The 23792-nt window shown below is 40.2% G+C and overlaps 1 protein-coding gene across 1 annotated transcript in view; it reads right to left on the reverse strand.

Annotated features, from left to right (window-relative positions):
* Positions 1-23792, reverse strand: part of LOC134677910 (TBC1 domain family member 1) — a 120979-nt gene that overhangs the window by 16575 nt on the left and 80612 nt on the right. Inside the window, exons 6-17 of the mRNA XM_063536356.1 lie at positions 19371-19511; positions 17910-18638; positions 16841-17042; positions 16094-16216; positions 15195-15310; positions 14376-14467; positions 13933-14071; positions 13033-13156; positions 10738-10834; positions 10138-10256; positions 9262-9411; positions 7805-7972 (exon numbers count right to left, since the gene is read on the reverse strand). Coding sequence (XP_063392426.1) covers positions 7805-7972; positions 9262-9411; positions 10138-10256; positions 10738-10834; positions 13033-13156; positions 13933-14071; positions 14376-14467; positions 15195-15310; positions 16094-16216; positions 16841-17042; positions 17910-18638; positions 19371-19511 — 2200 coding nt within the window. The remainder of the gene's footprint in view (positions 1-7804; positions 7973-9261; positions 9412-10137; positions 10257-10737; positions 10835-13032; positions 13157-13932; positions 14072-14375; positions 14468-15194; positions 15311-16093; positions 16217-16840; positions 17043-17909; positions 18639-19370; positions 19512-23792) is intronic.

Below are 23792 nucleotides of genomic sequence, written 5' to 3' on the forward strand. Positions count from 1 at the left end.
TGTGTAACTCGGGGCGTAATAATATTGCAAACTCGAGTCTATAAATCGCTCCGGTAAGCCGTCGCGATTTAACTTAGTCTCGTTTGCAATATTCAACTTACGCCCCATGTTGCACAATGTACTATTATACTTCATTTTTGTATCGCAAGTGTGATGAAAAACATTGTGTGTAACTCGGGGCGTAATAATATTGCAAACTCGAGTCTATAGATCGCTCCGGCAAGCCATCGCGATTTAACTTACTCTCGTTTGCAATATTCAACTTACGCCCCATGTTGCACAATGTACTATTATACTTCATTTTTGTATCGCAAGTGTGATGAAAAACATCGTGTGTAACTCGGGGCGTAATAATATTGCAAACTCGAGTCTATAGATCGCTCCGGCAAGCCATCGCGATTTAACTTACTCTCGTTTGCAATATTCAACTTACGCCCCATGTTGCACAATGTACCTACTATTACGCAATTTGATGTATGTTTACCACAGCTATGTCTATTCCTTAAGAGGGCGTAGAGGAGGGTAAATTTTCAGATTCTGTCAAATTACCCCATTTCACGCACAAACGCAGCTCACGCACACTACCTCAATTTACTGGGACAGGTCAGTGACCCCTAATGTTTTTTTAAAGGTGCTGTCTCGAGTTTAGTGTTAACTACTGACCTCCTTTGAGGAATTAAAACTGTCAAACTTTCCTTTGTGAGAAGACAGAGAAAAAACACTTTTTATATATAGCTTTCCTTGTTTGTTCATGTCATGTCATAGGTATGTGACGTATTAGGTAATTATTTATTTTCGTTGTTGACTTTTGTATTAAGATAGGTACAAACGGCGACGCTCTTAACTGTCCATCGGTAGACCTTATGCCTTTTGTAATAAGGTTTACGAACTGTCAGTTAACAGTGTGGTGGTGTGCGATGGTAAGTATGCCGTTTGTAGACATAGACCAAATTAAAACTAGGAGTTTTATTATTAAAGATATAAGAAATCGTCTATTTTACCTACTCGAAGTGAACTACTTATATCTAAAATTATCCCTTAATTAGTTATATATAGGTCTTGTAACATATTTTTTACAAGTAAACACGCTTATTATATTTTACTTATAACTAATTTTTAAAGCTCTATTGATAATAAGGCTTTAAAAACATCTAATAGAATGCAGGTACTACGCTTATACTTTTGTAAGCCAGTAAGTGATGCTTACTTAAAACTTATCGGGAAATCAAAAAACTCATAATTACCTATATTAAAATATTTAAATTTACTATTCCATCTCATACGTTCAATAAGGCCCGGGACCGGGCCTTGTCACCTGCACTGACAGAGGGCCTTTTTAGCCCCACATAATATTAAAGAACTGTGTCCCGGATAGTATGGGTTCTGGGCCATGACCATGACGCGTCCCGAAGTAACTTATACAGGGCGTAATCGTTAAGTGTAGCCAGGCTATAATTTCGTAAATATAACAGATATCAGAAAACTTCAAATTGTTATCGAAAGTGCGTTACCCAATGAGTAAAATTACATTAAGGGGTCATCCATTAATTACGTCACACGTTTGGGGGGGGGAAGGGGGTCAAGAAAATGTGACATGTTGTGACATGGGGAGGGGGAGTCACAAACACTGTGACGTCACTTTAACTTCATCACTATTCATCAGTAACCGAAAATTAATTTATATTTTTTTATTCGCAGTACATTTAAATAATGAGGTTTTGGAAGTATGTAGGTAATTTTCGTTCCTAATTGGTTTTGTGTTATAAAATTATATATATTTATTTTACCAAAAATATTTTTTTTTAAATAATGCCGAGTTAGTACTGCCCATTTCGTTGAAAACAAAATTACCTAAAATGTGACGTCACACCAGGTGGGGAGGGAGTTGCAAAATGTGACCAAGTGTGACAAGGAGGGGGGGAGGGGTCAAAAAACCTAGAAATTAATTTGACGTAATTAATGGATGATTCCTAATAACTTTTTTAAATAAAAGCAGAAATATCCCAAACATTAACGTCAAACCCTCCCATACATTTAGTACGACGACTCACCCCTCACTGTAATAAAATAATAAAACTACCGTTTATGAAATAATAAATCTATTATTTCATAAACGGTAGTTTTATTATTTTATTACAGTTTATCATCGCAAATAATGAATCTCAAGCAGTTTTATCTCTTACGACACCAACGTTCTTTGAAGGGTGAGTCGTCATAATCATAAATCATTTAATCATAAATCATTTATGTTGCTTAAAACATGGTACAATAGATGGTCAACAATTATAAGTGAAGCACACATTTCACCAGTAGCTGGCATGCAAAATTTATACCTACAATTATCGTATCGTCGTACTACATGTATGGGAGGGTTTGTGAGTTAATGTCTTAGAGTAGAGTTAATGTCTGGGATATTTCTGTTTTTATTTAAAAAAAGTTATTAATGTAATTTTACTCATTGGGTAACGCACTTTTGATATCAATTTGAAGTTTTCTGATATCTGTTATATTTACGGAATTATAGCCTGGCTACACTTAACGATTACACCCTGTATATCATTAGATAGTTCATAGCCTATATCTATCGAATATATCGTTCTTATGAGCGTATTTGGTGGGCATACCTTATAAGTTTCAGTACAGGAAAAAGTACATATGAGCTGTACTTTTAATTGTTAGTACAATCGGTATCAAATAGATAGTGACGGCCAAAGTGACCAAATATAGCTATAGGATCTAAATGTGAACGAATAGGGTTAGGTGAGGCATATAAGGCCCACCTTTATTTTAACTGAAATAGTTTTATAAATAATCAGGATATTATTACCAATTCAATTCAATATAGATTTCTCATTTGTTCATGTTTCTTCATATACCAAAATAGTTATAATAATATTCCGGCGCTTTTGAAAAATACACGTTTTATAAAAAAACCATACCATGTTGGTTCGGAGCCGGGCCTTGTTACTTGCACTGTCAGTGTCAGTGTCTGAGTCATAGTACAAGTTCAAGAATAACAGAGAATATTACCGGGCCTTATTACCTTTTATCATGAATTAATTTCATCTTTAATTTAAATGGTCTAGTAAAATAAGGCCTACATGAGTCATGGAAAAACAAATTGTATTTTATTTAGAAAGTACCTATATGTTGTTCATAATCTTCAGTAAGCTGACCTCTAAGAGTCTATCTATTATAATAATTAATGTAGATTGACAGTTTACTTGGCAAATTGTACTTTTACCTTTAGGTTTTATGTCGGAAATATCTCAGCCAATTTGTAATTAATGATGTTTACTGATTGTTAATCTTAAATATACCTACTTAATATTATGAAGGGCACTTATATTATTTTAGCGGACCGAACGGATGTATATTATTGTGGACCACTTTTTTATTTAAATAATTAAATTGTAATTCATTTCAAAAAAGGTTATTACAATTAGGGATATAAGTAGATACCTCACCTATCTTATTACAAAGCATTACAAAAATGTCCAAAGGCCAAAGCCACGCTGATAAGCCATAAGACCTTAAAACCTATAAACGACCTCATAAACATAAACGTTCACTGAAAAAAACCAAAGGCATTTCTCATAATTTTATTTCGTTACTGAGTTATCGTTTTGCACCGAATATCAATGAAATAAAAGCACGTTGTTGTTTGATAGATACATTTATATAAACATCGTCACATGAAACCAATATAGGTACTCGTAAAACAGACCACTGCTGGTATTGGCTTTAAATATCGTTCTTTCAACTGATAATATAGCCACAAAAACTCGCTGAGACTGCAGGTCGAGTCTTGATTTCAATTTCTTGATGATATATCATTGAATTAACTTTCAGAGCTCGTGATAGCTCTTAGAATAGCAACAGAACTAGTTGAAACTAAGAATTTTATTGCTGAAATTATGTGAACAACATTGCTCCGTCTTCATAAATAAAATTTTAATAATTTATATTGCTTAGGCTAAAATGTGAAGAATTTTGTTGATAAATTAAAATATTTATTTACGTTAGTATTAAGTACAAGTAACATACATGAATAATTAAGTAAATATAAAACATTAAATTAGCTTACAAATAATAATACAAACTATCTCTAAACTAAATAAACTTAAAATAAAAGCCTATAAATAAAAAACGTCCCCCAAGTCACTGCCGATAGGCAGTGTGCCCAGAAGGCTGGCCGCATTGCCACGTTGTATGGCAATACTTATGCGTTGAGCAAAATACTGGCCAGCCCTCTGGTCTCCTGCGGCATCTATAAGGCGCTCCGCTAAGGCCCTGTACATACGGCGCGCGCTTGGCCCCCACGGCCCCAGCGTTTCGACCCCAAACGCCTCAAAAATATAACTACTGCCAAGGGTGGCATATTTGCGGCGTTTGAGGTCTTCTGCCATGGACGCGGCATGACCAGCATCTCTGCTGGTGCCCGGAAGGTGGGACGGCGCGAGGGTGTCAACACATGTGGCATCCCAGACTAGAGGCCGTCCCATCTTCCAAGGCACCAACGTCATGCCGTCGGGCCTCTTGCCATCGTCCCTAGCCAAACCGACGGGCTCGAGTATGGCCGGGACTTTGACGCTGACAAAGGCCCTTCGGATGATGTCGTTGATGCTGGCGTGTCTGGGTATGCGTCCGGCGCTTCTGCCGCAGGAAAGTCCATGATGTCCAAATTTGTCCACCATGGCACCACAACGGCAGTGATGGGGGACGTTTGTTACAGTCCCTATGCGCAAACAAGTCGCCAGTCTGAAGGTGGTGTTGTCTAATAGGGTCCCTATGGATGGAGAGGGTAGGGCTTGTAGCCACAGACCCGACTCCCACTCCGCAGTGGCAAGGAGACGAGCTCGCTCCGCCGTACTAGTTGACGTATCAACGAGATTATTCCGTACTAGACGGCAGAGCGGCTCGTCCCATTGCCTCTGCGAGCAAGGATTGGCAGGCGGGTCCGTGTTGCTGCAGGTTAGTGACCAAACATTCTTGGCCTCGGTGCAATGTGCTGCCTCTATGGCCCCGAGAGAGCGAGATAAAATGCCTCCAATTAGGTTTTGAGCACTATGCACCGAGGACAAGAAGGCAGGCAGCGACACACTGGAAATTTTGCGGATACCCAGGCCACCGTGCCGAATGGGCAGAGAGGCCTGGGTCCAGGACCTTTCTTCAAAACGTATGTTGAGAACAGATGAGAGAGTATCCTGAATTAAGGAGTCAAGTTTTAAAAGTAGGGTGGGATGCTTCCAAAGGTGACTACAGCGGAGAACATATGTAAATTTGGGTACGAAAAGGCAATATCGAATGATGGAAAAGGCGGTATGCATATTAATTTTTAGTAGGCGTTCCGAAACAGAATTGAAATTTTGGATTTTGGCATTGACATATTCGTCGAAAGATTGATCTAAAATAGGGCAGCCAAGAAGGTGAAGCTGATTGTCACTGATAATTTTGATACCGGGGGCTATCATAGCAAAGCTGTCCTCTATAATTTTGCAATCGGAGGAAGGGTTCAAAATAAAGAGTTCGCATTTCGAAAAGTTCAGAGTAAGGCCGATAGATTTTAACTCTGATGTTAGTTTTTTTAAATCGTCTAAAACAGTATCGGCTTCACCTCCAAGGGTTCCGTCGTCCAGGTACCAGATATTTAATTTAGAATTTAGATTTTTTATGATAGAATGGATGGCGAGACTGAAAATGGCTGGGCCTAAAGGATCACCCTGCTGACAACCAACGGAGGAGGCCAAAAGGTTTGATTTATATAAAAGTTTCGTAGGTGAGCTGTAACATTGCCATAGGAAATTGTAAGTTTCCGGGATTTTTTCTTTGATTTGGGTCAGCAGGGCGCCTCGGTCCACGGAGTTGAAAGCGTTAGTTACATCCACCTTCAGCAGCACCTCGCCGGCCCGACGCTCCACGTAAGTACGCACGGCGTGGACGGCAGCTTCACAACCGCTTTTGGATCCAAAACCGAGTTGAAAAGGGCTAAATTCTCGGCCTAATTTTTCGAGAATGGCACGGCAGGCTATTTTCGCAGTGAGGCGACGAAAAGTGCATCCAACAGCGATTGGTCGGATACCGCCGTCTTTTTTTTGAAGGGCGCATAGGTTTGCGCCGTACAGGATATCGATAACGTCCTCGGGTACTTTTCCTGTAAGCATAAGGTTAACGAGTGACGTTAACTGTACAAGGAGCTCGTCACGCGTTCCATTGCATTCACTACTTAAAACATCCTTTAGGTGTTGCGGTGTGAGACCATCTAGGCCGCCAGCCGATCCATTCGGGAACGACATGACGGCTCCTAGGACGTCTTCTGCTGTAGCCTTAAGCGGAATGTCACTTAATTGGGGAGCGTCGGGCAGGACGGAGCTGGCTGCTGGAGATGGATGCTTATTAGATAGTGCTGAAAGCGTGTCTGTACTGTTAGGTGCTATTACGTCGTTGGAGAATATGATGCGAGCGGCTCCCCTAATGTCCCCATCGGCTACCTTGCTCTCTATTATTTTAGACATGTTTTGACTGTTAGTATATTGTTGATGTATGTTGTTAATGTGATGCATAGGAGAATCATGAAGGCAATTTGCTTTAATTTTTGTGGTAAGGGACATATGTCTCCTGCCGTCTGCCTGATTATTGGCATTAACGTGAAGAACTTTGAATGAAAACGTCAAAAGTTCTTCCCAGGCGTGTTTTGAATTTTCGCTCACTGTATTTTTTATCGTTTCAGCGAGGCGTTTCGAAACTGCGACGCGAGCGCCTCTGGGTATGCGTTTAACAATAGGGAGGGTATTTTTGAGGTTACTAAGAGTTTGCCAAAAAGGTGGGTCGGAAGGTGGGGATGGTGGCTGTAAAACTGGTATTGATGGGGGAACCGATATTACGGGAGCCGAACATGAGACCTGGGGTTTATGTTTTTTGATAAATTGTTTATCTAATATATTGACATTATGTCATATATGTTTTTAAAATGACGTAACATGAATACCAGCACAATGAAAATTTATTCCAATAAGAAATAACAAATCTTCAAACTTTTTTCATTTTAAGTGAATTAGGAAGAAGCTAATTACACTGATTTGGTTGTATTCATATATTTTATTAAATAATTTGTTATATTTTTTAAGTATTATGACTTGTGAATAAAAAGATGTCGAAATTTTTATGACTCTAGATCTCCGTGTGACGTTATTTATTTACCCTATTTATTTTGAACACAGTTTTTCACTGGTATCATCATTCGTATACGGATATGAATTTCAAACTGTCAAACTGGGAGATCCTGGTACGCGTCCGCTTTGAACCAAGCCCAGCGGGCATCTGATTGAAAGGAGAATTTGACAGATATGGCGGATGTATGGAAATTTTACGAAAGTTTACGTTTACGATTGAATTTCTCTGTAGCCTTTAAGAGGAAAAATAGGAAAAGCCTGATTCGTTGTAGTCCAGTTATCTGGCTTTCGAAATCACTCGATTTTATAGCATGAGCATCGATTTTTTTATACAAATTTTACTAAACGCTGACACTCGTTCATCTCGTTTTAGGTACAACTTTGCATAAGTGTATTTATTATATTGTAAAATATTTCAGTTTTTCAAGGGTGATTCGTTGTAAACACACTCTTTGGGATAATAATGACATTTATTATAATTTTTTTTATCAAGAGATGTGAACGTTAGCGACTAAACGGTGACTGCCTTTTTCGCTGATTTTGCTCGATGCAGTCTTAATTAAAAAAAATGTTGTTGCCAAAAGACAAGGGCTCAGGGCCACATAGAATCTTGTGAAGGTTTAAAGTCCTACCTTGTATGACAGCCTGTGTCAACATGTGCCTATCAACTTTTGCCACAGGTTGTGAGCGGTCTCTGGAGGCCAGGAGCGAGTCCCACATGGACGCGACGCCGGTGTCACATGCGCCTAGCTCCACGTATTCCAGCTTTATACGACGCACCGCTGAAGTTTCTTCGCTTTCTGTAACAGGAACAAATAGATTTTGTCAAAAAGACAGTTGATTACTTGAATATGTAAAAACAAATGATACTTTGTAAGATGATAGTTTACCAACGGAGCGGCAGCTGACGTCCACGAGGGTTCATCATACATAGCCGTTAACCACTTTACGAGTTATCACCCGGGAGGCGATTGGTCATGGAAATCTGTTCGTGGCTCGCGGTCTATAATATTCCGACTTACATGTCTGTTAAGTTTAAGTTTCATTCTATCCGACCGGTCAAGGCCACGCGCTCCAAAATTTCGTAAAATAGACTCGCTATTTTGAAGTGCGGAGTGAAGATTTATGTTTAACGAAACCGGGAAAAAGTATCTACTCATGTGGAAGGATTTTTTTCTTAGTTTCGTTCACTGTAGAAAAATACAAGTGAGGTCTCCTTATAAGACCCTTCAAAATCACGACAGATCACGTTGGGGAGGGGGCCAACGTGATCTGTCGTGATTTTTTCGAACCTCGCGAGCGTGATTGGTGCAGAAGCCCTAAGAAGTGAGAAGACTGTGAAAAAGGATGGAACTTACTCTTCAACTTAGCGTTTTCCCTCTCCATCCTCACCAGTGGCCTATTTTATAAAGCTACAAATTACAATTTACAAGCGGAAGTCTCTTTCTAACCCTATGTATTAGAACAAGACTTCCGCTTGTAAATTGTAACTTGTAGCTTTATAAAATAGGTCACAGGAGTACAGTCCGGTCGATGGCCATCTTCCACAGCTGTCGGAGTCCCTCTTGAGCACAACAGAAGATAGATGGCGTCGAGATCTGAGTGGAAACCTTAGCTACGGAGTTGAAACTCTGCAGGGCATCGCGACTTGGTCTGTTGAGAGTGAGTGAGACAGGGTTGTACTTACTCTTCAACTTGGCGTTTTCCCTCTCCATCCTGACCAGGAGCACAGTCTGGTCGATGGCCATCTTCCACAGCTGTCGGAGCTCCTCTTGAGCACAACAGAAGACAGATGGCGCTGAGATCTGAGTGGAAACCTTGGCTACGGAGTTGAAACTTTGCATCGCGAGTTGGTCTGATGAGTGAGGGAGACAGGGTTGTACTTACTCTTCAACTTGGCGTTTTCCCTCTCCATCCTCACCAGGAGCACAGTCTGGTCGATGGCCATCTTCCACAGCTGTCGGAGCTCCTCTTGAGCACAACAGAAGACAGATGGCGCTCAGATCTGAGTGGAAACCTTGGCTACGGAGTTGAAACTCTGCATCGCGAGTTGGTCTGATGAGAGTGAGTGAGACAGCGTTGTACTTACTCTTCAACTTGGCGTTTTCCCTCTCCATCCTCACCAGGAGTACAGTCTGGTCGATGGCCATCTTCCACAGCTGCCGTAGCTCCTCCTTACTCCTCTTGCCGGGCCGGGGGGACGGTAGACCCAGGAGATTAGCGGGCGTTAGGTCTCCGGCTAAACAGAGGATTGTCATTTAAAACTTAGCGGCGAATCCTCTAGCTGTCACTGCCAACATCGTGCCATAATAATCTAACAGATGGCGATAGGGAGCTAGAACGCAGTTAGTAAGAGACCTACATCGCGCTTACGGAGTTTTAAATGTCAGTTGCTATATATATAACTTCCGACCAACTCTCAGTAGACTTCGGCCTCCATAACACCTGCCTGGAGAGAGTACTCTCTATAGCCTCTCTACCTTGTACAACTATGTAAAAATAAGTCATTGGTAAGATAGGGACCGTGCGCGTTGGATCTGCCATCTTGTGGCCTGAACCGGAAACATATGTGCACATGGAAATTGTCAAAGCAAGTGCTACCATCTACCGTTCTCGTCGGTACGTTTCCTTGTGCATAGTACGAGTAGTAAGTAAGGTAAGGAAATAAATAACCTAGACATGAATTATTTAGGAACAAACAATAGAGGAGGCAATAGAGAAAACTAGTGTGTTCGCGCGAACTGTACATTTTCTCTCCTGTGGGCAATAGTTAACAGCTTGTGTGCATGTGAGTAATGATTTTATCATGGTTCTCTAAATAAAAGGAGGACCTTTTCACGTGGATAAGGGTTAAATAAGAAAATTAACCTTTATAGCCCTTAACTTTTGTGTATGTCTACAGGAAAGACGTAACACAGTTTTCTGTTTGACCCATATTCTAAAATACTTGTATTCTTATTGTTACCTTCGCATTGGACGTCAGTAGGTTGTAACACCTTTTCATAGATGGCCTGTCGCCAGGTAGCGTCGTGTTCAGCGCCCGCTTCGGTAGGCGCTGGGCGGTTGTCGCTTACTTTCAGGAAGCTGTAAACAGTACAAGTGTTAAATCACTTGCTTATATACAACTTTCGGAAAAAACCTAATTTGATATTTTATCAATTTAAAAACTAGCCAAAAATGGGGTTGGCAACTGTCAAAGGTGTGTATGTGTATGTGTATGTGTATGTGTGCGTGTGCGTGTGCGTGTGTATGTGTGTGTGTGTGTGTGTGTGTGTGTGTGTGTGTGTGTGTGTGTGTGTGTGTGAGAGAGAGAGAGAGAGAGAGAGCGAGAGAGAGAGAGAGTATGTGTGTGTCGATGAAAGCGAGTGGTAGCGGTACGAATCCACTTCCACCGATCGTGATCTAACGTACAACCTAGATCGTCCACATTTAGCGTAACATGTCCTGTAGCGATGCCACGTAGTCCGGTCCGTCATCATGTCACAAGTGTGGACCCACCTTAATTATGACGGACAACCGGGACAACCTCTTACGAGCTGGTGTGGTGAAAAAATAAATAACTTACATGTCCATCATGGGCGAGTTGACCGGTTCCTCTTTGATCTCCTCCTCCTCCTCGGCTGGCGGAGTCATGTTCGAAGGTTTAGGAGACGGAGGCGGTTCTGTTGGTAATAAATAACTCTTACATGTCCATCATGGGCGAGTTGACCGGTTCCTCTTTGATCTCTTCCTCCTCCTCCTCGGCTGGCGGAGTCATGTTCGAAGGTTTAGGAGACGGAGGCGGTTCTGTTGGTAATAAATAACTCTTACATGTCCATCATGGGCGAGTTGACCGGTTCCTCCTTGATCTCTTCCTCCTCCTCGGCTGGCAGAGTCATGTTCGAAGGTTTAGGAGACGGAGGCGGTTCTGTTGGTAATAAATAACTCTTACATGTCCATCATGGGCGAGTTGACCGGTTCCTCTTTGATCTCTTCCTCCTCCTCCTCGGCTGGCGGAGTCATGTTCGAAGGTTTAGGAGACGGAGGCGGTTCTGTTGGTAATAAATAACTCTTACATGTCCATCATGGGCGAGTTGACCGGTTCCTCCTTGATCTCTTCCTCCTCCTCGGCTGGCAGAGTCATGTTCGAAGGTTTAGGAGACGGAGGCGGTTCTGTTGGTAATAAATAACTCTTACATGTCCATCATGGGCGAGTTGACCGGTTCCTCTTTGATCTCTTCCTCCTCCTCCTCGGCTGGCGGAGTCATGTTCGAAGGTTTAGGAGACGGAGGCGGTTCTGTTGGTAATAAATAACTCTTACATGTCCATCATGGGCGAGTTGACCGGTTCCTCTTTGATCTCTTCCTCCTCCTCCTCGGCTGGCGGAGTCATGTTCGAAGGTTTAGGAGACGGAGGCGGTTCTGTTGGTAATAAATAACTCTTACATGTCCATCATGGGCGAGTTGACCGGTTCCTCTTTGATCTCTTCCTCCTCCTCCTCGGCTGGCGGAGTCATGTTCGAAGGTTTAGGAGACGGAGGCGGTTCTGTTGGTAATAAAGTTGTTATATTTATTTTCAACTACCATCAAAGTTGTTATGTATGTAAAAAAAATATGGTTGTCTGTAAAGTCGGTTTACGGACAATAATTTTATTTTGAGTGATAACGTCACAAGATAACGTTACCATTACATTACGTAACGTTCCCATGGAGATTTGTCCACAACGTTACCATGGAGATCCGTCCACAGCGTGACACTTTTTCGTGCATGCTACCGGCGTTCATCGATTTATGAGACGTTATCACGTCAAAACTTTATTGGCCATAACTTGCATAAGACAGATTACAAACACAATAAAAACAGAATATAAACAATGTAGGTACAAAAGCGAACTTATCCCTATAAGGGATCTCTTCGAGTCAACCTTAGTTATATATTGTTTTTCCACTACCTCACAGTTCCCGATTAGACAGTTGTATAGTTGTGGGTTATAGAGGACGGCACGCAAGGAGGACAAATGGGAGTAGTTTCATTCCCATCCGTCCCCGGCTGTCAAGAATAAGAAGGAAATGAATGGTCGCGCACTGTGGTTTCAGAGGAATTTTCTCCCGTGAACGTTACGTTACGAATAAAATGAGGGTTTTATCGGTATTTGTTAGAGATGCAACGGATAGTTGTTCGGCCGGATACCGGATAACGGGAAGTTCGGCCTGACCATCGGCCGAGTATTCGGCTGGCGGAACTATACCTACATTTCGGTTTTCCAGGTGCGCATTGTGCAGGTTTTGACCTGTTTCGTAGTGAACGTTCGCGCGGACTAATTTCTAGTTCGAAATGAGTGCGCGTGCAAGTGAGAGGAATGTTTAAAATGATTTAAATAATAAACGAGTACTTTATTGTACAAAAACAAACATAAAACATGAAAGAACACACACGACGATTATGACCGTGACTGTTTCTTAAGTTCAATTTGTTTACTCCAATATCAAGCAAAGTGACTATCCGGTATCCGGCCGGATAGTAGGTCACTATCCGGTATCCGGCCGGATAGTGGGTCACTATCCGGTATCCGGCCGGATAGTAGGTCACTATCCGGTATCCGGCCGGATAGTAGGTCACTACCCGGTGCATCTCTAGTATTTGTATAGTTCGTTTTTTTAGCATTAGAAAGAACTCCACAGAAGCAAGCGTGCAGTTTTTGTCAGGCTCTCTAATTGTTAATAATTATTGAATTAACTAATGTAGCATGAGCATGGTCATTACATATAATTTACTTCAAATTATTACCGCTAAAAGTACCGGATTTGGAACCACAAGCTTACTTCTGCGAAGTTCTTTCTAATGCTAAAAAAACGGATTATAGAATGAAGTCAAGACTTACCGCTTCCATTGAGAACAGCCGGTGAGAGCGACTTGCACCGCGTCTGGTCAGGGGTCAACAACTCTGACACGGAGGGCTCCGACGACGTGTCTAGTATTGGGGGGGTTGGTAGGGGGGATGGCTCCTGAAACCGTCAGAAGATTGGTAAGGTCAGTGGGGGACACTCCTTTCGGGCATTCTCGGCTCCGTTCGGCTTAGCATTGCTCCGAGCAATTATTAGGGTTGGCACAACTTAAATAGACTAGAATAGAAATACATTTATTTATGACAAACAAACACAGACACAGAATAAATAATAGTACTAGGTACAGAAGACTCACTCTCTAACAAAACGCGTCTGTTACGATCAGCACAGATATGGCCGCTAGGTGGCGACAGCGCCACGCGCGGCTTATGGCAAACCCCAAAATTGGGGCCGAATGGATGCACTTTTAGCTACCTGAAGCAAAGCGACGGAATCGCGGAGTGAGTCACGCCTGACAAAGATGACAAAAACATGTTGACAAATATACAATGTACATATATCATTTAGTGCATAAAATGCCATTAAAAGGGTCACAACTCAGCAACAGCATGCCAAATGGCTGAAAAACTGGCAAAGCCAGCGCTGTTCTTTTCTTCCGACCCGTTGCGTCTACGACCTCATATAAGATAATGACTTTAATTTTTACAACCCTGTATAGCCGAAAGGGATAGTGCCATACATTAGAAAGGGACAGCATGATGCGTCCCTCGCTGTCAAACTTCGATTTTGTAGGAAGTGTCCTTTCTGTACGGTAGTACTATTATTAAGGTCCGTGTTATGGGACGCACGCAGAGGCAGCATCCGCCATGTAAGGACTATTTAGAGATGGAATCTAAACTGAACTAGGCTATACGTCTACAATACATTATTCTTACCTTTTTAATGTGAGGAATGATATCTTCTTTAGACAAGCTGGATTTCCTCTTGAGAAGATGATCGAAGCCGCTGGTGAGGGAACGTCGGGCCTTCATGAAGATGGTGCTGCCACCTAGGTACTGGTTCAGAAATTCCGACCTGACAACAAATCAATAATAAAAATATTATACGAGTAGGACATTATTATACAAATTGACTAAGTTCCATAGTAAGCTCAATAAGGCTTGTGTTATGGGTACTTAGATAAATCATTATACAAATATATGTATTAGGTAGTATATTTGTATTTGTAATATTATATAATACACATGGATTTGAATAAATTCCATTAATTCCGGGCGGGCGCAGATGGTAATGAAATCATTCCCATCTGACCCCGTCCCGTAGCCCCAATCGGGAACATATGTCCATACATAGGATGTCATGAAAGAGAGAATCTAACCTGTTTTCGGCAGTGTCATGGATATGCCTGGTCTGTTTCGCCTCGCAATGGGCCCGTAACAACATCATTAGGAAAGCGTTGTGTTCATTTACCTGAGAAAAAACAATTCGTTCAGCACTTAAGTGTACTTAAGGACTGGAAAATGTATTACTCGTAAAACACCTAATAAAGGGAATGAACAAATGTGCAACATTTATTTTGAGCTTTTAAGATCTACTTAGGCATTTATTATTATGTATTGATATTAAAAGGTACAACGATATAGCAAGGGGGATCTTTTAGCATATAAGCGATCAATTCCTAACCTAACCGGTTATCCCTTATTCATAAACGCGCTACAATCCTCAATTAGCTAATAATAGTTTGTCTTTATCTGTCATTTTGCCTTATGTATTTGTAAGAAAGGGATACTACATAATTTAACTAAATCAGGCCCGTAAACTTTTATGAGTAAGGGGGTGGAATAAAATTTATCAGCATCGAGCCGCATTTTATATATGAGAAAACGCTCGTAATAGATGTCATTCCACCCTTAACCTTTTGAAAGAATCCGGCACTTTAAGAATAATAAAATAAGAATTGTAACTAAGGGGCTATTCATAAATTACGTCATTTCAAATGAGGGGGGGGGGGGTCTGGACATCGGATGACGGTAGCATGAAGTAGGAGGAAATGGGGTTATTAAAAGCATGATTTTGGATGATTATAGGGGGGGGGGGGGTCAAACATCGTCAAAAATCGATGACGTAATTTATGGACAGCCCCTAATCCATTAAAAAAGAGATACGGTATGTCCTCGTAAGTACGCGGTAACCTTACCTCGTACATATGGTTGGTCCCCCCTTGGTATTTAGTGATGATGAGATCCTGCTCATCCTCGGGCAACTGCTCGATTCGCCGCAGAATGAACGCGTGCGTCTTCTTCTCGTTCATGCCTGAAAACAATAATTGAAATTTATTTTAATATAAGTAATAAGTGTAATTTATTTTTCGGCTTATTTTATGTTTTTTTCCTTTATGTTTCTTTTTTTTGTCTGTTACCTTCCGTGATTATTTCTCACTTGATGGTCTCCTCGGAAGATTAGCGCTGGAAGTCGCCAGCAGCATGCTGAGATGGGGCCATTTCGTGACACTTTATTTTTCACTTTTTCAATAACGGATTAGAGGTAACCAGTGTTGCCCGGTACCTTAAGTTGAGAGGGACCAGTTATGGACTGTTCATTTTTCAAAGATACGGTTATAACTCGTTTGGCGCAAATTGCACCAAATCATCTGTAACTGTTAATACTTTCGCTAAATTTGATTGTATAAAGCAAATTTCTTATATCATATCAGTGCTGCTTGCAATTTTGGTTATTGGCCCTTAATAGTTTGGGTTCAAAATCATGGTTTTGGCTAGTTCAATCCCCAAATATTTACTTTTAATCGCCCAGGTCACACTATACCACCAAATTGCGTTCTAAGTGTATATATTTTTGCATCTATTACTTTCCACGTCATAACACAGGTGATGATACCACAGCATAGGACAGTGTTCGCACGTCAGATTGAGAGACTTAAATAGTTTGGCGTGTGCTATCGCTTACTTCGTGGATCATTACCTTCCACGTCGTGGTAGAGCCGGTGGTACCACAGCATAGGACAGTACTCGCACGTCAGATTGGGAGACTTCATTAGTTTGGCGTGGGCTAACGCTTACTTGATGGATCATTCATTACCTTCCACGTCGTGGCAGAGCCGGTGATACCACAGCATAGGACAGTGCTCGCACGTCAGATTGGGAGATTTCTCTCGAGACTTCTTCAAGAGCTCCGCGTGGGCCACGAACGCTTGTTTGATCGCTGGAACAAGATCTGCTTTGAATCGAGAGCTTTTTTATTTCTAGCGTGTTTAAGTGTGACTACTCTACATTTTTTTCTATTCTACTGGATTTGGAAAGGGATAGAATTTGTCAAATTGCATCTATGATCTGCATAAATAGGAAGAGTACTTAAACTGGCAGTGAGTGATTTGAAGAAAAAAAAATGGTTCGGCTAGTTTATTGAAGAATAAATGATTATGATTATTCTAGTACAATATAATTGCGAAAACATGAATTCCTGTAAATAAAATATAAGTCATAATAAGTTTCGAATTTACCAAAATGAGGTAATCGTAATAAAATAACCGCTTTCAACTGCCAGTTCACTGTTATTCTGGATACGAGAATAGGCATGATTATTTCATACGATATTATTAGCGTTTTTAATGGAGGAGGTATTGGAAGGGATGGAACCTTGTTATTTTGCTTTTTATAATTCTAATTTTGATGTCAGAAAGTCCAAACTGTAGGTACTGAGACCAAACTCTCTAGCACCACCTGTCGCAGAGATAGGAATGAATCTCATTTGTTCCTAGCGAACACGGATGGAGATGAATCATTCCCATCCATCCCCGCTTCGGTCAATTGGGATGGAGTTACTCACCGTTGACAACCTCCATAGCCACGGAATCGCTCTCACACTTGAAGACATAGGCCGCATAGCTCTCATTAGTTTCCCTGCAGACGAAGCCGAAATGGTCCTTATTGTGGCGGCCGATTACGCAACTGGCGACGTCTTTGAAGGCGCGGTGTAGCAGGATCTGCTTTCTGTCTGGACTGATGAGGCGGAGCTCGGAGCGGCCGACCTGAGGGAAAAACATCGTAATTTTTGAGAACGTTCCGCAACTTTTGCATTTAGTTCCTACGACAAATACTTTTTTAAACACTTAAATATTTTTTAAGCTTGCTATCAGAAAGTTTCGTGTTCGTAAAGTACAGAAGTCATTCGTTGGGCAATGCATTCATTTTTATAACAAGTTACCTGAGGATGCTTTAAGATTACCCTTTCCAGCTCTTAAGAATTACTTAAAAAAGTCATTGATGTTGAAGGCTTATTACAGAGTCGAGGACTACTTGACAGACAAACATGCATGGTCCAAACCAGAAACTGTAATAACGACAAGTAGCAATTAAAAACATTGTATTATGTGTAGAGTTAAAGGTGACTCAGCTCAGGTAAGAAAGCACATCAAATTGTATGAAAGCATCTCCTAACAATCAGTTAGATTCATATAATATGTATTCTCATTTCTTTTATTGATTTTATTTTCTTTTCCTTTTGTAAGATTTGATTTGTTTTCTGAAAGAGCTACGTATTTGTGATTTCATGTGCATATATGTTTATTTTTTATATCAAATTCTATAAAGTTATGTACTCACTGAGTATAATTGCATGAATTCTATAGTAATTTAAATTGTATTAATTACTCGTAATGCATGTTAATTATAAGATGTAATAATGTTTTGAAAAGATGTGTCCCGCCGAGTTTGTTGCCGGTCCCATATTGGGATACCCTCCTCCAATTGAGGGGGGATTTAAATCTTCTCGGGGCAGAGGTGTACGGTTGGAGCCGGTAAAGGTTTATTTGACGTTCATAAGCGCATTGTAATATGCCTACTTGAATAAACTATTTTTTATCTTTATCTTTATCTTTAAAAATTCTGTTACTTACTTGAAACAGCATTGTTCTGTTTTGTTCTCCTATAACTTGTGCTATTGGTGTTTTTAAACTAATAGTGCCTATCGAAGCAGACCTGTCTCTCAAAAACGATTTATTCTCCGGCATTCCCGAATTATTCCTAGCTTCTTCATTTTTCCTTCCCGATTTTGACTCCTCAAAAGTTATATTAGTTGAGCTGTCCGCTTTCTTTACTTCAGCTTTCTCTAAATTAAGCTTTAAATCTAATTTATTCCTCTGGTTAGTTTTAACATCTAATGGATTAAATTCACTAGTATATACTTTTCTATCTTCATTTCCGTCACTAGTATATACTTTTCTATCTTCATTTCCGTCACTAGTATATATTTTTCTATCTTCATTTCCGTCCGTTAAGAAATTAGTTTGACAGAATTGAGTTATAGACGAAGCTGTTTCAGATAGAATTGATCTAATCTCTTCATGTTTTTCTTCGTCTTCAGCAACTGTACCTAAGTTAGGTACATTAAGTACTATATCAGCTTTCCTCCCATTCGCCCTTTCTTTAGTAAATTTCTCGAATTCTTTGTCTAAATCTGCGTTATCTGTTTTAACTATGTCCGGTAGATTTTCTTGGCTTTTCCAGGGGACAGATTTGTCCGGTTCTAGTGGGGTGTTTGATATAGATATTGTTTTTTTGTCCGGTGATTCAGTCTTTTTGTCATTTGTTAAGTTTTCGTTGGAGTCAGCACTGTAGATTGAGGTCTGCAAAAAAGTAAAAAATAAGTACCTAAATAATATTTGCCACATCATAAAATGACCAATTCTAATATTCTATATAAACTGGCTACGACATACTTATGCTTAATTTGTTGATAAAAACCCAAAAATCACTATATGTATGCCTTTAAGATTTGAGGAGTTCCCTCGATTTCTCATGGATCCCATCATCAGAAGTGGGTTTTGACAAAAACGGGACTAATCTGTATGCATATAGATACAATCAAAAACAATCCAGAAATTCAAAATCGGTCCAGTAATGACGGAGATATGGAGTAACAAACATAAAAAAAATTTCAAAAAAACATACAACCGAATTGATAACCTCCTTCTTTGAGATTTGGAAGTCAGTTAAAAATAATTTATGTAAATTTATTTGTTTTATAATTTATTTATGTTGTAAGTAATTGTAATATGAATATCTTGCTTTTTAATTTAATTTAATAAGTACAGTCAAGTGTAAAAATATGGGTGTAGACATTAGACAACTTACTCAAAAATATGTCCTATAGTTCTTAATTCACTGACATATTTTTGAGTATGATTTGTGCACCCATATTTTTACACTTTCTACTTCACTTTCACTGTGTCACTTTCACTGTACCTAATAATTTTACCACGGATTAATAGAAAAAGAAGAATGTGGATAAAGTAATCAGTTTTCATTTTACAGCCTTAACTCGGGGTAAGTCCGCAGGAGAGACGTTCCGATCTTACCCCATTGGAAGACAGTAAGCTGTGTCGTCGCTGGTTCTTCGCCTTGTCCGCCTCGTGCTGCGCGAATTTGATTAAAGCGTCATCTATGAGCGACTCGGGAACCTTCCGCTGCGATATCCGGACTTTCCCGATGTATAATACCTGTAAGTTATGAGGTTTAATAAGTAAAATTACGGGCCGAATGCGAAGCGAGGCGATTTCAAGGCTCGACCACGACATTAAGCGACTTGCGACGGCGGCAGCGATAACCATAGGTTGGAGCAAGACACAGCGATCGGATCTTTCGTTCCCACCTATGGTTGTCTCTGCCGCTGTCGTAGGTCGCTCAATGTCGTGGCCGAGCCGTTAGTGTCATAAGGCCGGAAATTCAATATTCGTTCATTTCCATCCAAGATAGAAATAACTACCTAAGTGTTGTTACTTATATCAAAATAAGCTTAAAATAGGGTTACTAGCGCCATCTAGTTAAGAATATGTGCAACGTGTTTCTATGTCTGATCTTTGAATAAATCCCGTCCCGTTACTTGTCAACCGTCATCCGTGCGTTTCATTACTTTCTTTAGAGGTTATGGGCAATAATCCCGTATTTTAATAGAAAAGTGTTAGTGTTTTTCGTGTTTAGTGCGTGAAAATGACATCGAATTTTCTGACGAACGTGCCGAAGCTTAAGGGTCGCGAAAATTACGACGATTGGGCGTTCGCAGTAGAAAATTTGCTGATACTTGAAGGCGCGAACAAGTATCTGAAGGATGAACCTGCAGCAGACGGGACTGCATCAGCAATAGCAGCAGACACTGCAGACGCAAAAGCACGAGCGAAGCTGATTTTGACGATTGATGCGTCGTTATTTGTGCATATAAAGAATGCAAAGACCACGAAGCAATTGTGGGCAACGTTAAAGACTTTGTTCGACGATTCAGGATTTTCGCGGAGAATTACTTTGCTTCGTCATTTAATATCCATCAGATTGGAAAACTGTGAAAACATGACGAATTATGTGACACAAATAGTTGAAACCTCGCAGAGATTAACCGGTACAGGTTTCAAAATCGATGATGAGTGGGTAGGTTCATTGATGCTAGCTGGTTTACCAGAACGATTTATGCCTATGATTATGGCTATCGAGCACTCTGGAATCAGCATAACGGCCGATTCAATTAAAACAAAGTTACTCGATATGGAATCAAGTCAAGTAAGTGAAACGGAATGCAATTCAGCATTACTTGCAAAAAGTAACTTGAAGAAGAAGTGGGGCAACACTAGCAAGCATAGACAACAAACCTCTCAAACGTCAAACTAAAACGCAGGTCATTATCGAAGCCAATGTCCACTGTTAAATGAAAAAACAGACAAGAAAAAGCAGACTAACGCATTTAGCGTTGTTTTTCTTAGTGGCGACTTCAATAAAAGTGATTTTTACGTGGATTCCGGTGCGAGTCAGCACTTTACGGCGAATGAAACTTGGCTGCAAAATAAAGAGTTTTCGCCGGATATTCCAGACGTAATCGTAGCAAACAGTACAAAAGTTCCTGTTTTGTGTTCCGGAGATATGGAAATTACGACAAGTCACGGCTACGAAGTGAACGTGAAGAATGTTTTGTGCGTGCCAGACCTTACGACTAACCTATTATCGGACAGTCAGTTAACCAAAAATGGAAATACTGTTCATTTTGGCCCTGAGAAATGTTGGATTCACAACAAGCTAGGGAATTTAGTGGCAGAAGCAGACCTAGTCAACGGTGTTTACAAGTTAAAACTAAAAACAACACCGAGGTGTATGCTATCTACGTCAACAGCTGATGGTCAGACGTGGCACAGCCGTCTCGGGCATATAAATGCCAGTGATTTAAACAAGATGAAGCGTGGATTAGTGGACGGAATAGATTTCCCTGGAACATTCACGGGAAGTAAATTAAACTGTGAAGTGTGTTGTGAAGGAAAACAGTCAAGGTTACCCTTCTCACCAGGCACAAGAGCCACAGAGATCCTTCAAATTGTTCATAGTGACATATGTGGTCCTATGGAGAAAAATTCAATTGGTGGTGCAAGATTTTTCATTATTTTTGTTGATGATTTTGCCAGAATGACTTTCATTTATTTCCTCAAAGCCAAGAGTGAAGCATTAAGTTATTTTAAGGAGTTCAAGTCAATGGTGGAAAACAGTCAAAACAAGAAAATCAAATTTTTAAGAACGGACCAAGGCCGTGAGTACTGTAGTAAAGAGTTTGAAGATTTCTTAAAGAATGAAGGTATAGTGCACCAGAAAACCAACCCCTACACAGCTGAGCAGAATGGTCTTAGCGAGCGAAGCAACCGCACGATCGTGGAACGAGCAAGGTGTCTTTTGTTTGAAGCCGGCCTAGACAAGAAATTCTGGGCGGAAGCTGCCAATACAGCTGTATACATAAAGAACCGGTCAGCAGCGTCGGGGATAGATAAAACTCCATATGAGATGTGGACAGGGAGAAAGCCTAATTTAGATGGTTTGCGCATCTTTGGAAGCCCTGTCATGGTACACATCCCGAAAGAAAAAAGGACAAAATGGGACAAAAAGTCCAAGAAGCACATACTTGTAGGATTTCCTGAGAATATAAAAGGCTACAGAGTTTATGATATGAGTTAATAATCACAGACAAACGAGTGACAGGAATATCAGTGTTGCCACAAAAAAAAAAAAAAAAACGTTCCGTTACACAAAATGAACCCATCGCTGCAACTGTTATTTGATAACCTAAAAATTGAAATAAACAATCAACTCACACAACAATCGCAGGATCTCAAACAAGAACTCCATACTTCCATAACGAGTACTTTAGTGGAAAAAATAGACGAAAAACTCTCGCCGCTAATAGAAGAAAATAAAAAACTCACATCCAAGATAAAAGTCTTAGAAGAAAAACTGTGCGAACTAGAAAGAAATGAGAAAGAAAACAATATCATACTATTCGGTTTACAAGAAGATGAAAGCTCGACGGAAGATTTATTCGAAAAAGTGAAAGAAAAAGTGAAAAATGATTTAAAAATAGAACTTTCATTTAGTGAGATCAACAAGATACATAGGATTGGCAGAAAAAATGTGGAAAATAAGGCTAAGGGACGACCAGTTCGAGTTTCATTTGTTAGAGAAGCAAGGAAACGACAGATAATGAAGTCAAGAAAACAATTTAAAGACATATATGCTAGCGAAGACTACCCCAAGGAGATTCAAAACAAGAGAAAAGACTTGCAAGGAAAAGTTCAAGAAGAAAGAGAGAAGGGGAATATAGCTTTTATAAACTATGACAAGCTAGTGGTAATAAAAGGGAATAAAGACAACAGGAAAAGGATGCCTTCAGGATCACCTCAGCAGGAAAGCCAACCAGCGAAACTCCTAACTACATCAGACGGAAGAACAAACAGGGCCAACGCCTTTGACATAATGAGAAGCAGAACAAACTCACTGACCAAGACTGCTGAACAACCAACCACAAGCAACTCCTAGCAATTAAATACCAGCCGGAATGCACATAATAACACACAATTAAATAAATATATATCTAAGAAAACAAACAAGCAACAGCAAGATCAACAAAATGAAAATCAAACAATAGATATAAATAGGAACAAACTCACCAACAAAACACAAGATAAAACAAACAATTCAAATAAGTCACCAGGTATCCCGGTCAGTCTGGCGACTAGCAACGACCAAATCCCCCCAACAAATGCTCAGAGCTATTTAAAACTACATGTATGGACGTACAATGTCCGTACACTCATGCATAACTACAGGCTAGAAGAACTCGAGATTAGTTTAGAAAACTTGAAATGGCATATCATAGGACTAAGCGAAGTAAGAAGAGAAGGAGAGAATCTAATGGAATTACAATCCGGACATCTATTCTATTACTATGGAGCACAAAAAGGATTACACGGAGTGGGATTTCTCATAAACAAAGAAATTAAGCCACACATAACAAAGATATCCCATATAACTAACAGAATAATAACCCTAGACCTGGAAATAAATAAGAGAACCTATACTTTCATTCAAGCATACGCACCCACCAGCAGTGCCTCAGACACGGAAGTAGACTCTTTTATGATGAAAATCGAATCTACTTACTGGAGTAGTAAAGCAAATAATAAATACATCATGGGCGACTTCAACAGCCATATTGGACTCCGACAACCGGGTGAAGAAGATACACTAGGACCATATAATTTTGGCATTAGAAATAAAAGAGGAGATGGACTAATTAACCTGGCACGGACCTTGAATCTCAAAGTAGGAAATACCCTTTTCAACAAAAGACCAAACAGAAGATGGACTTGGGCACACCCTAACCAAACAAATAAAGCCCAAATAGATTTCTTCTTAATAAAGAACAAACACAATATACAGGACATATCAGTGATAAGGAACATAGACTTTATATCAGA

This window comes from Cydia fagiglandana, chromosome 27, assembly GCF_963556715.1.
Source record: "Cydia fagiglandana chromosome 27, ilCydFagi1.1, whole genome shotgun sequence".
Taxonomy (NCBI): Eukaryota; Metazoa; Arthropoda; class Insecta; order Lepidoptera; family Tortricidae; genus Cydia; species Cydia fagiglandana.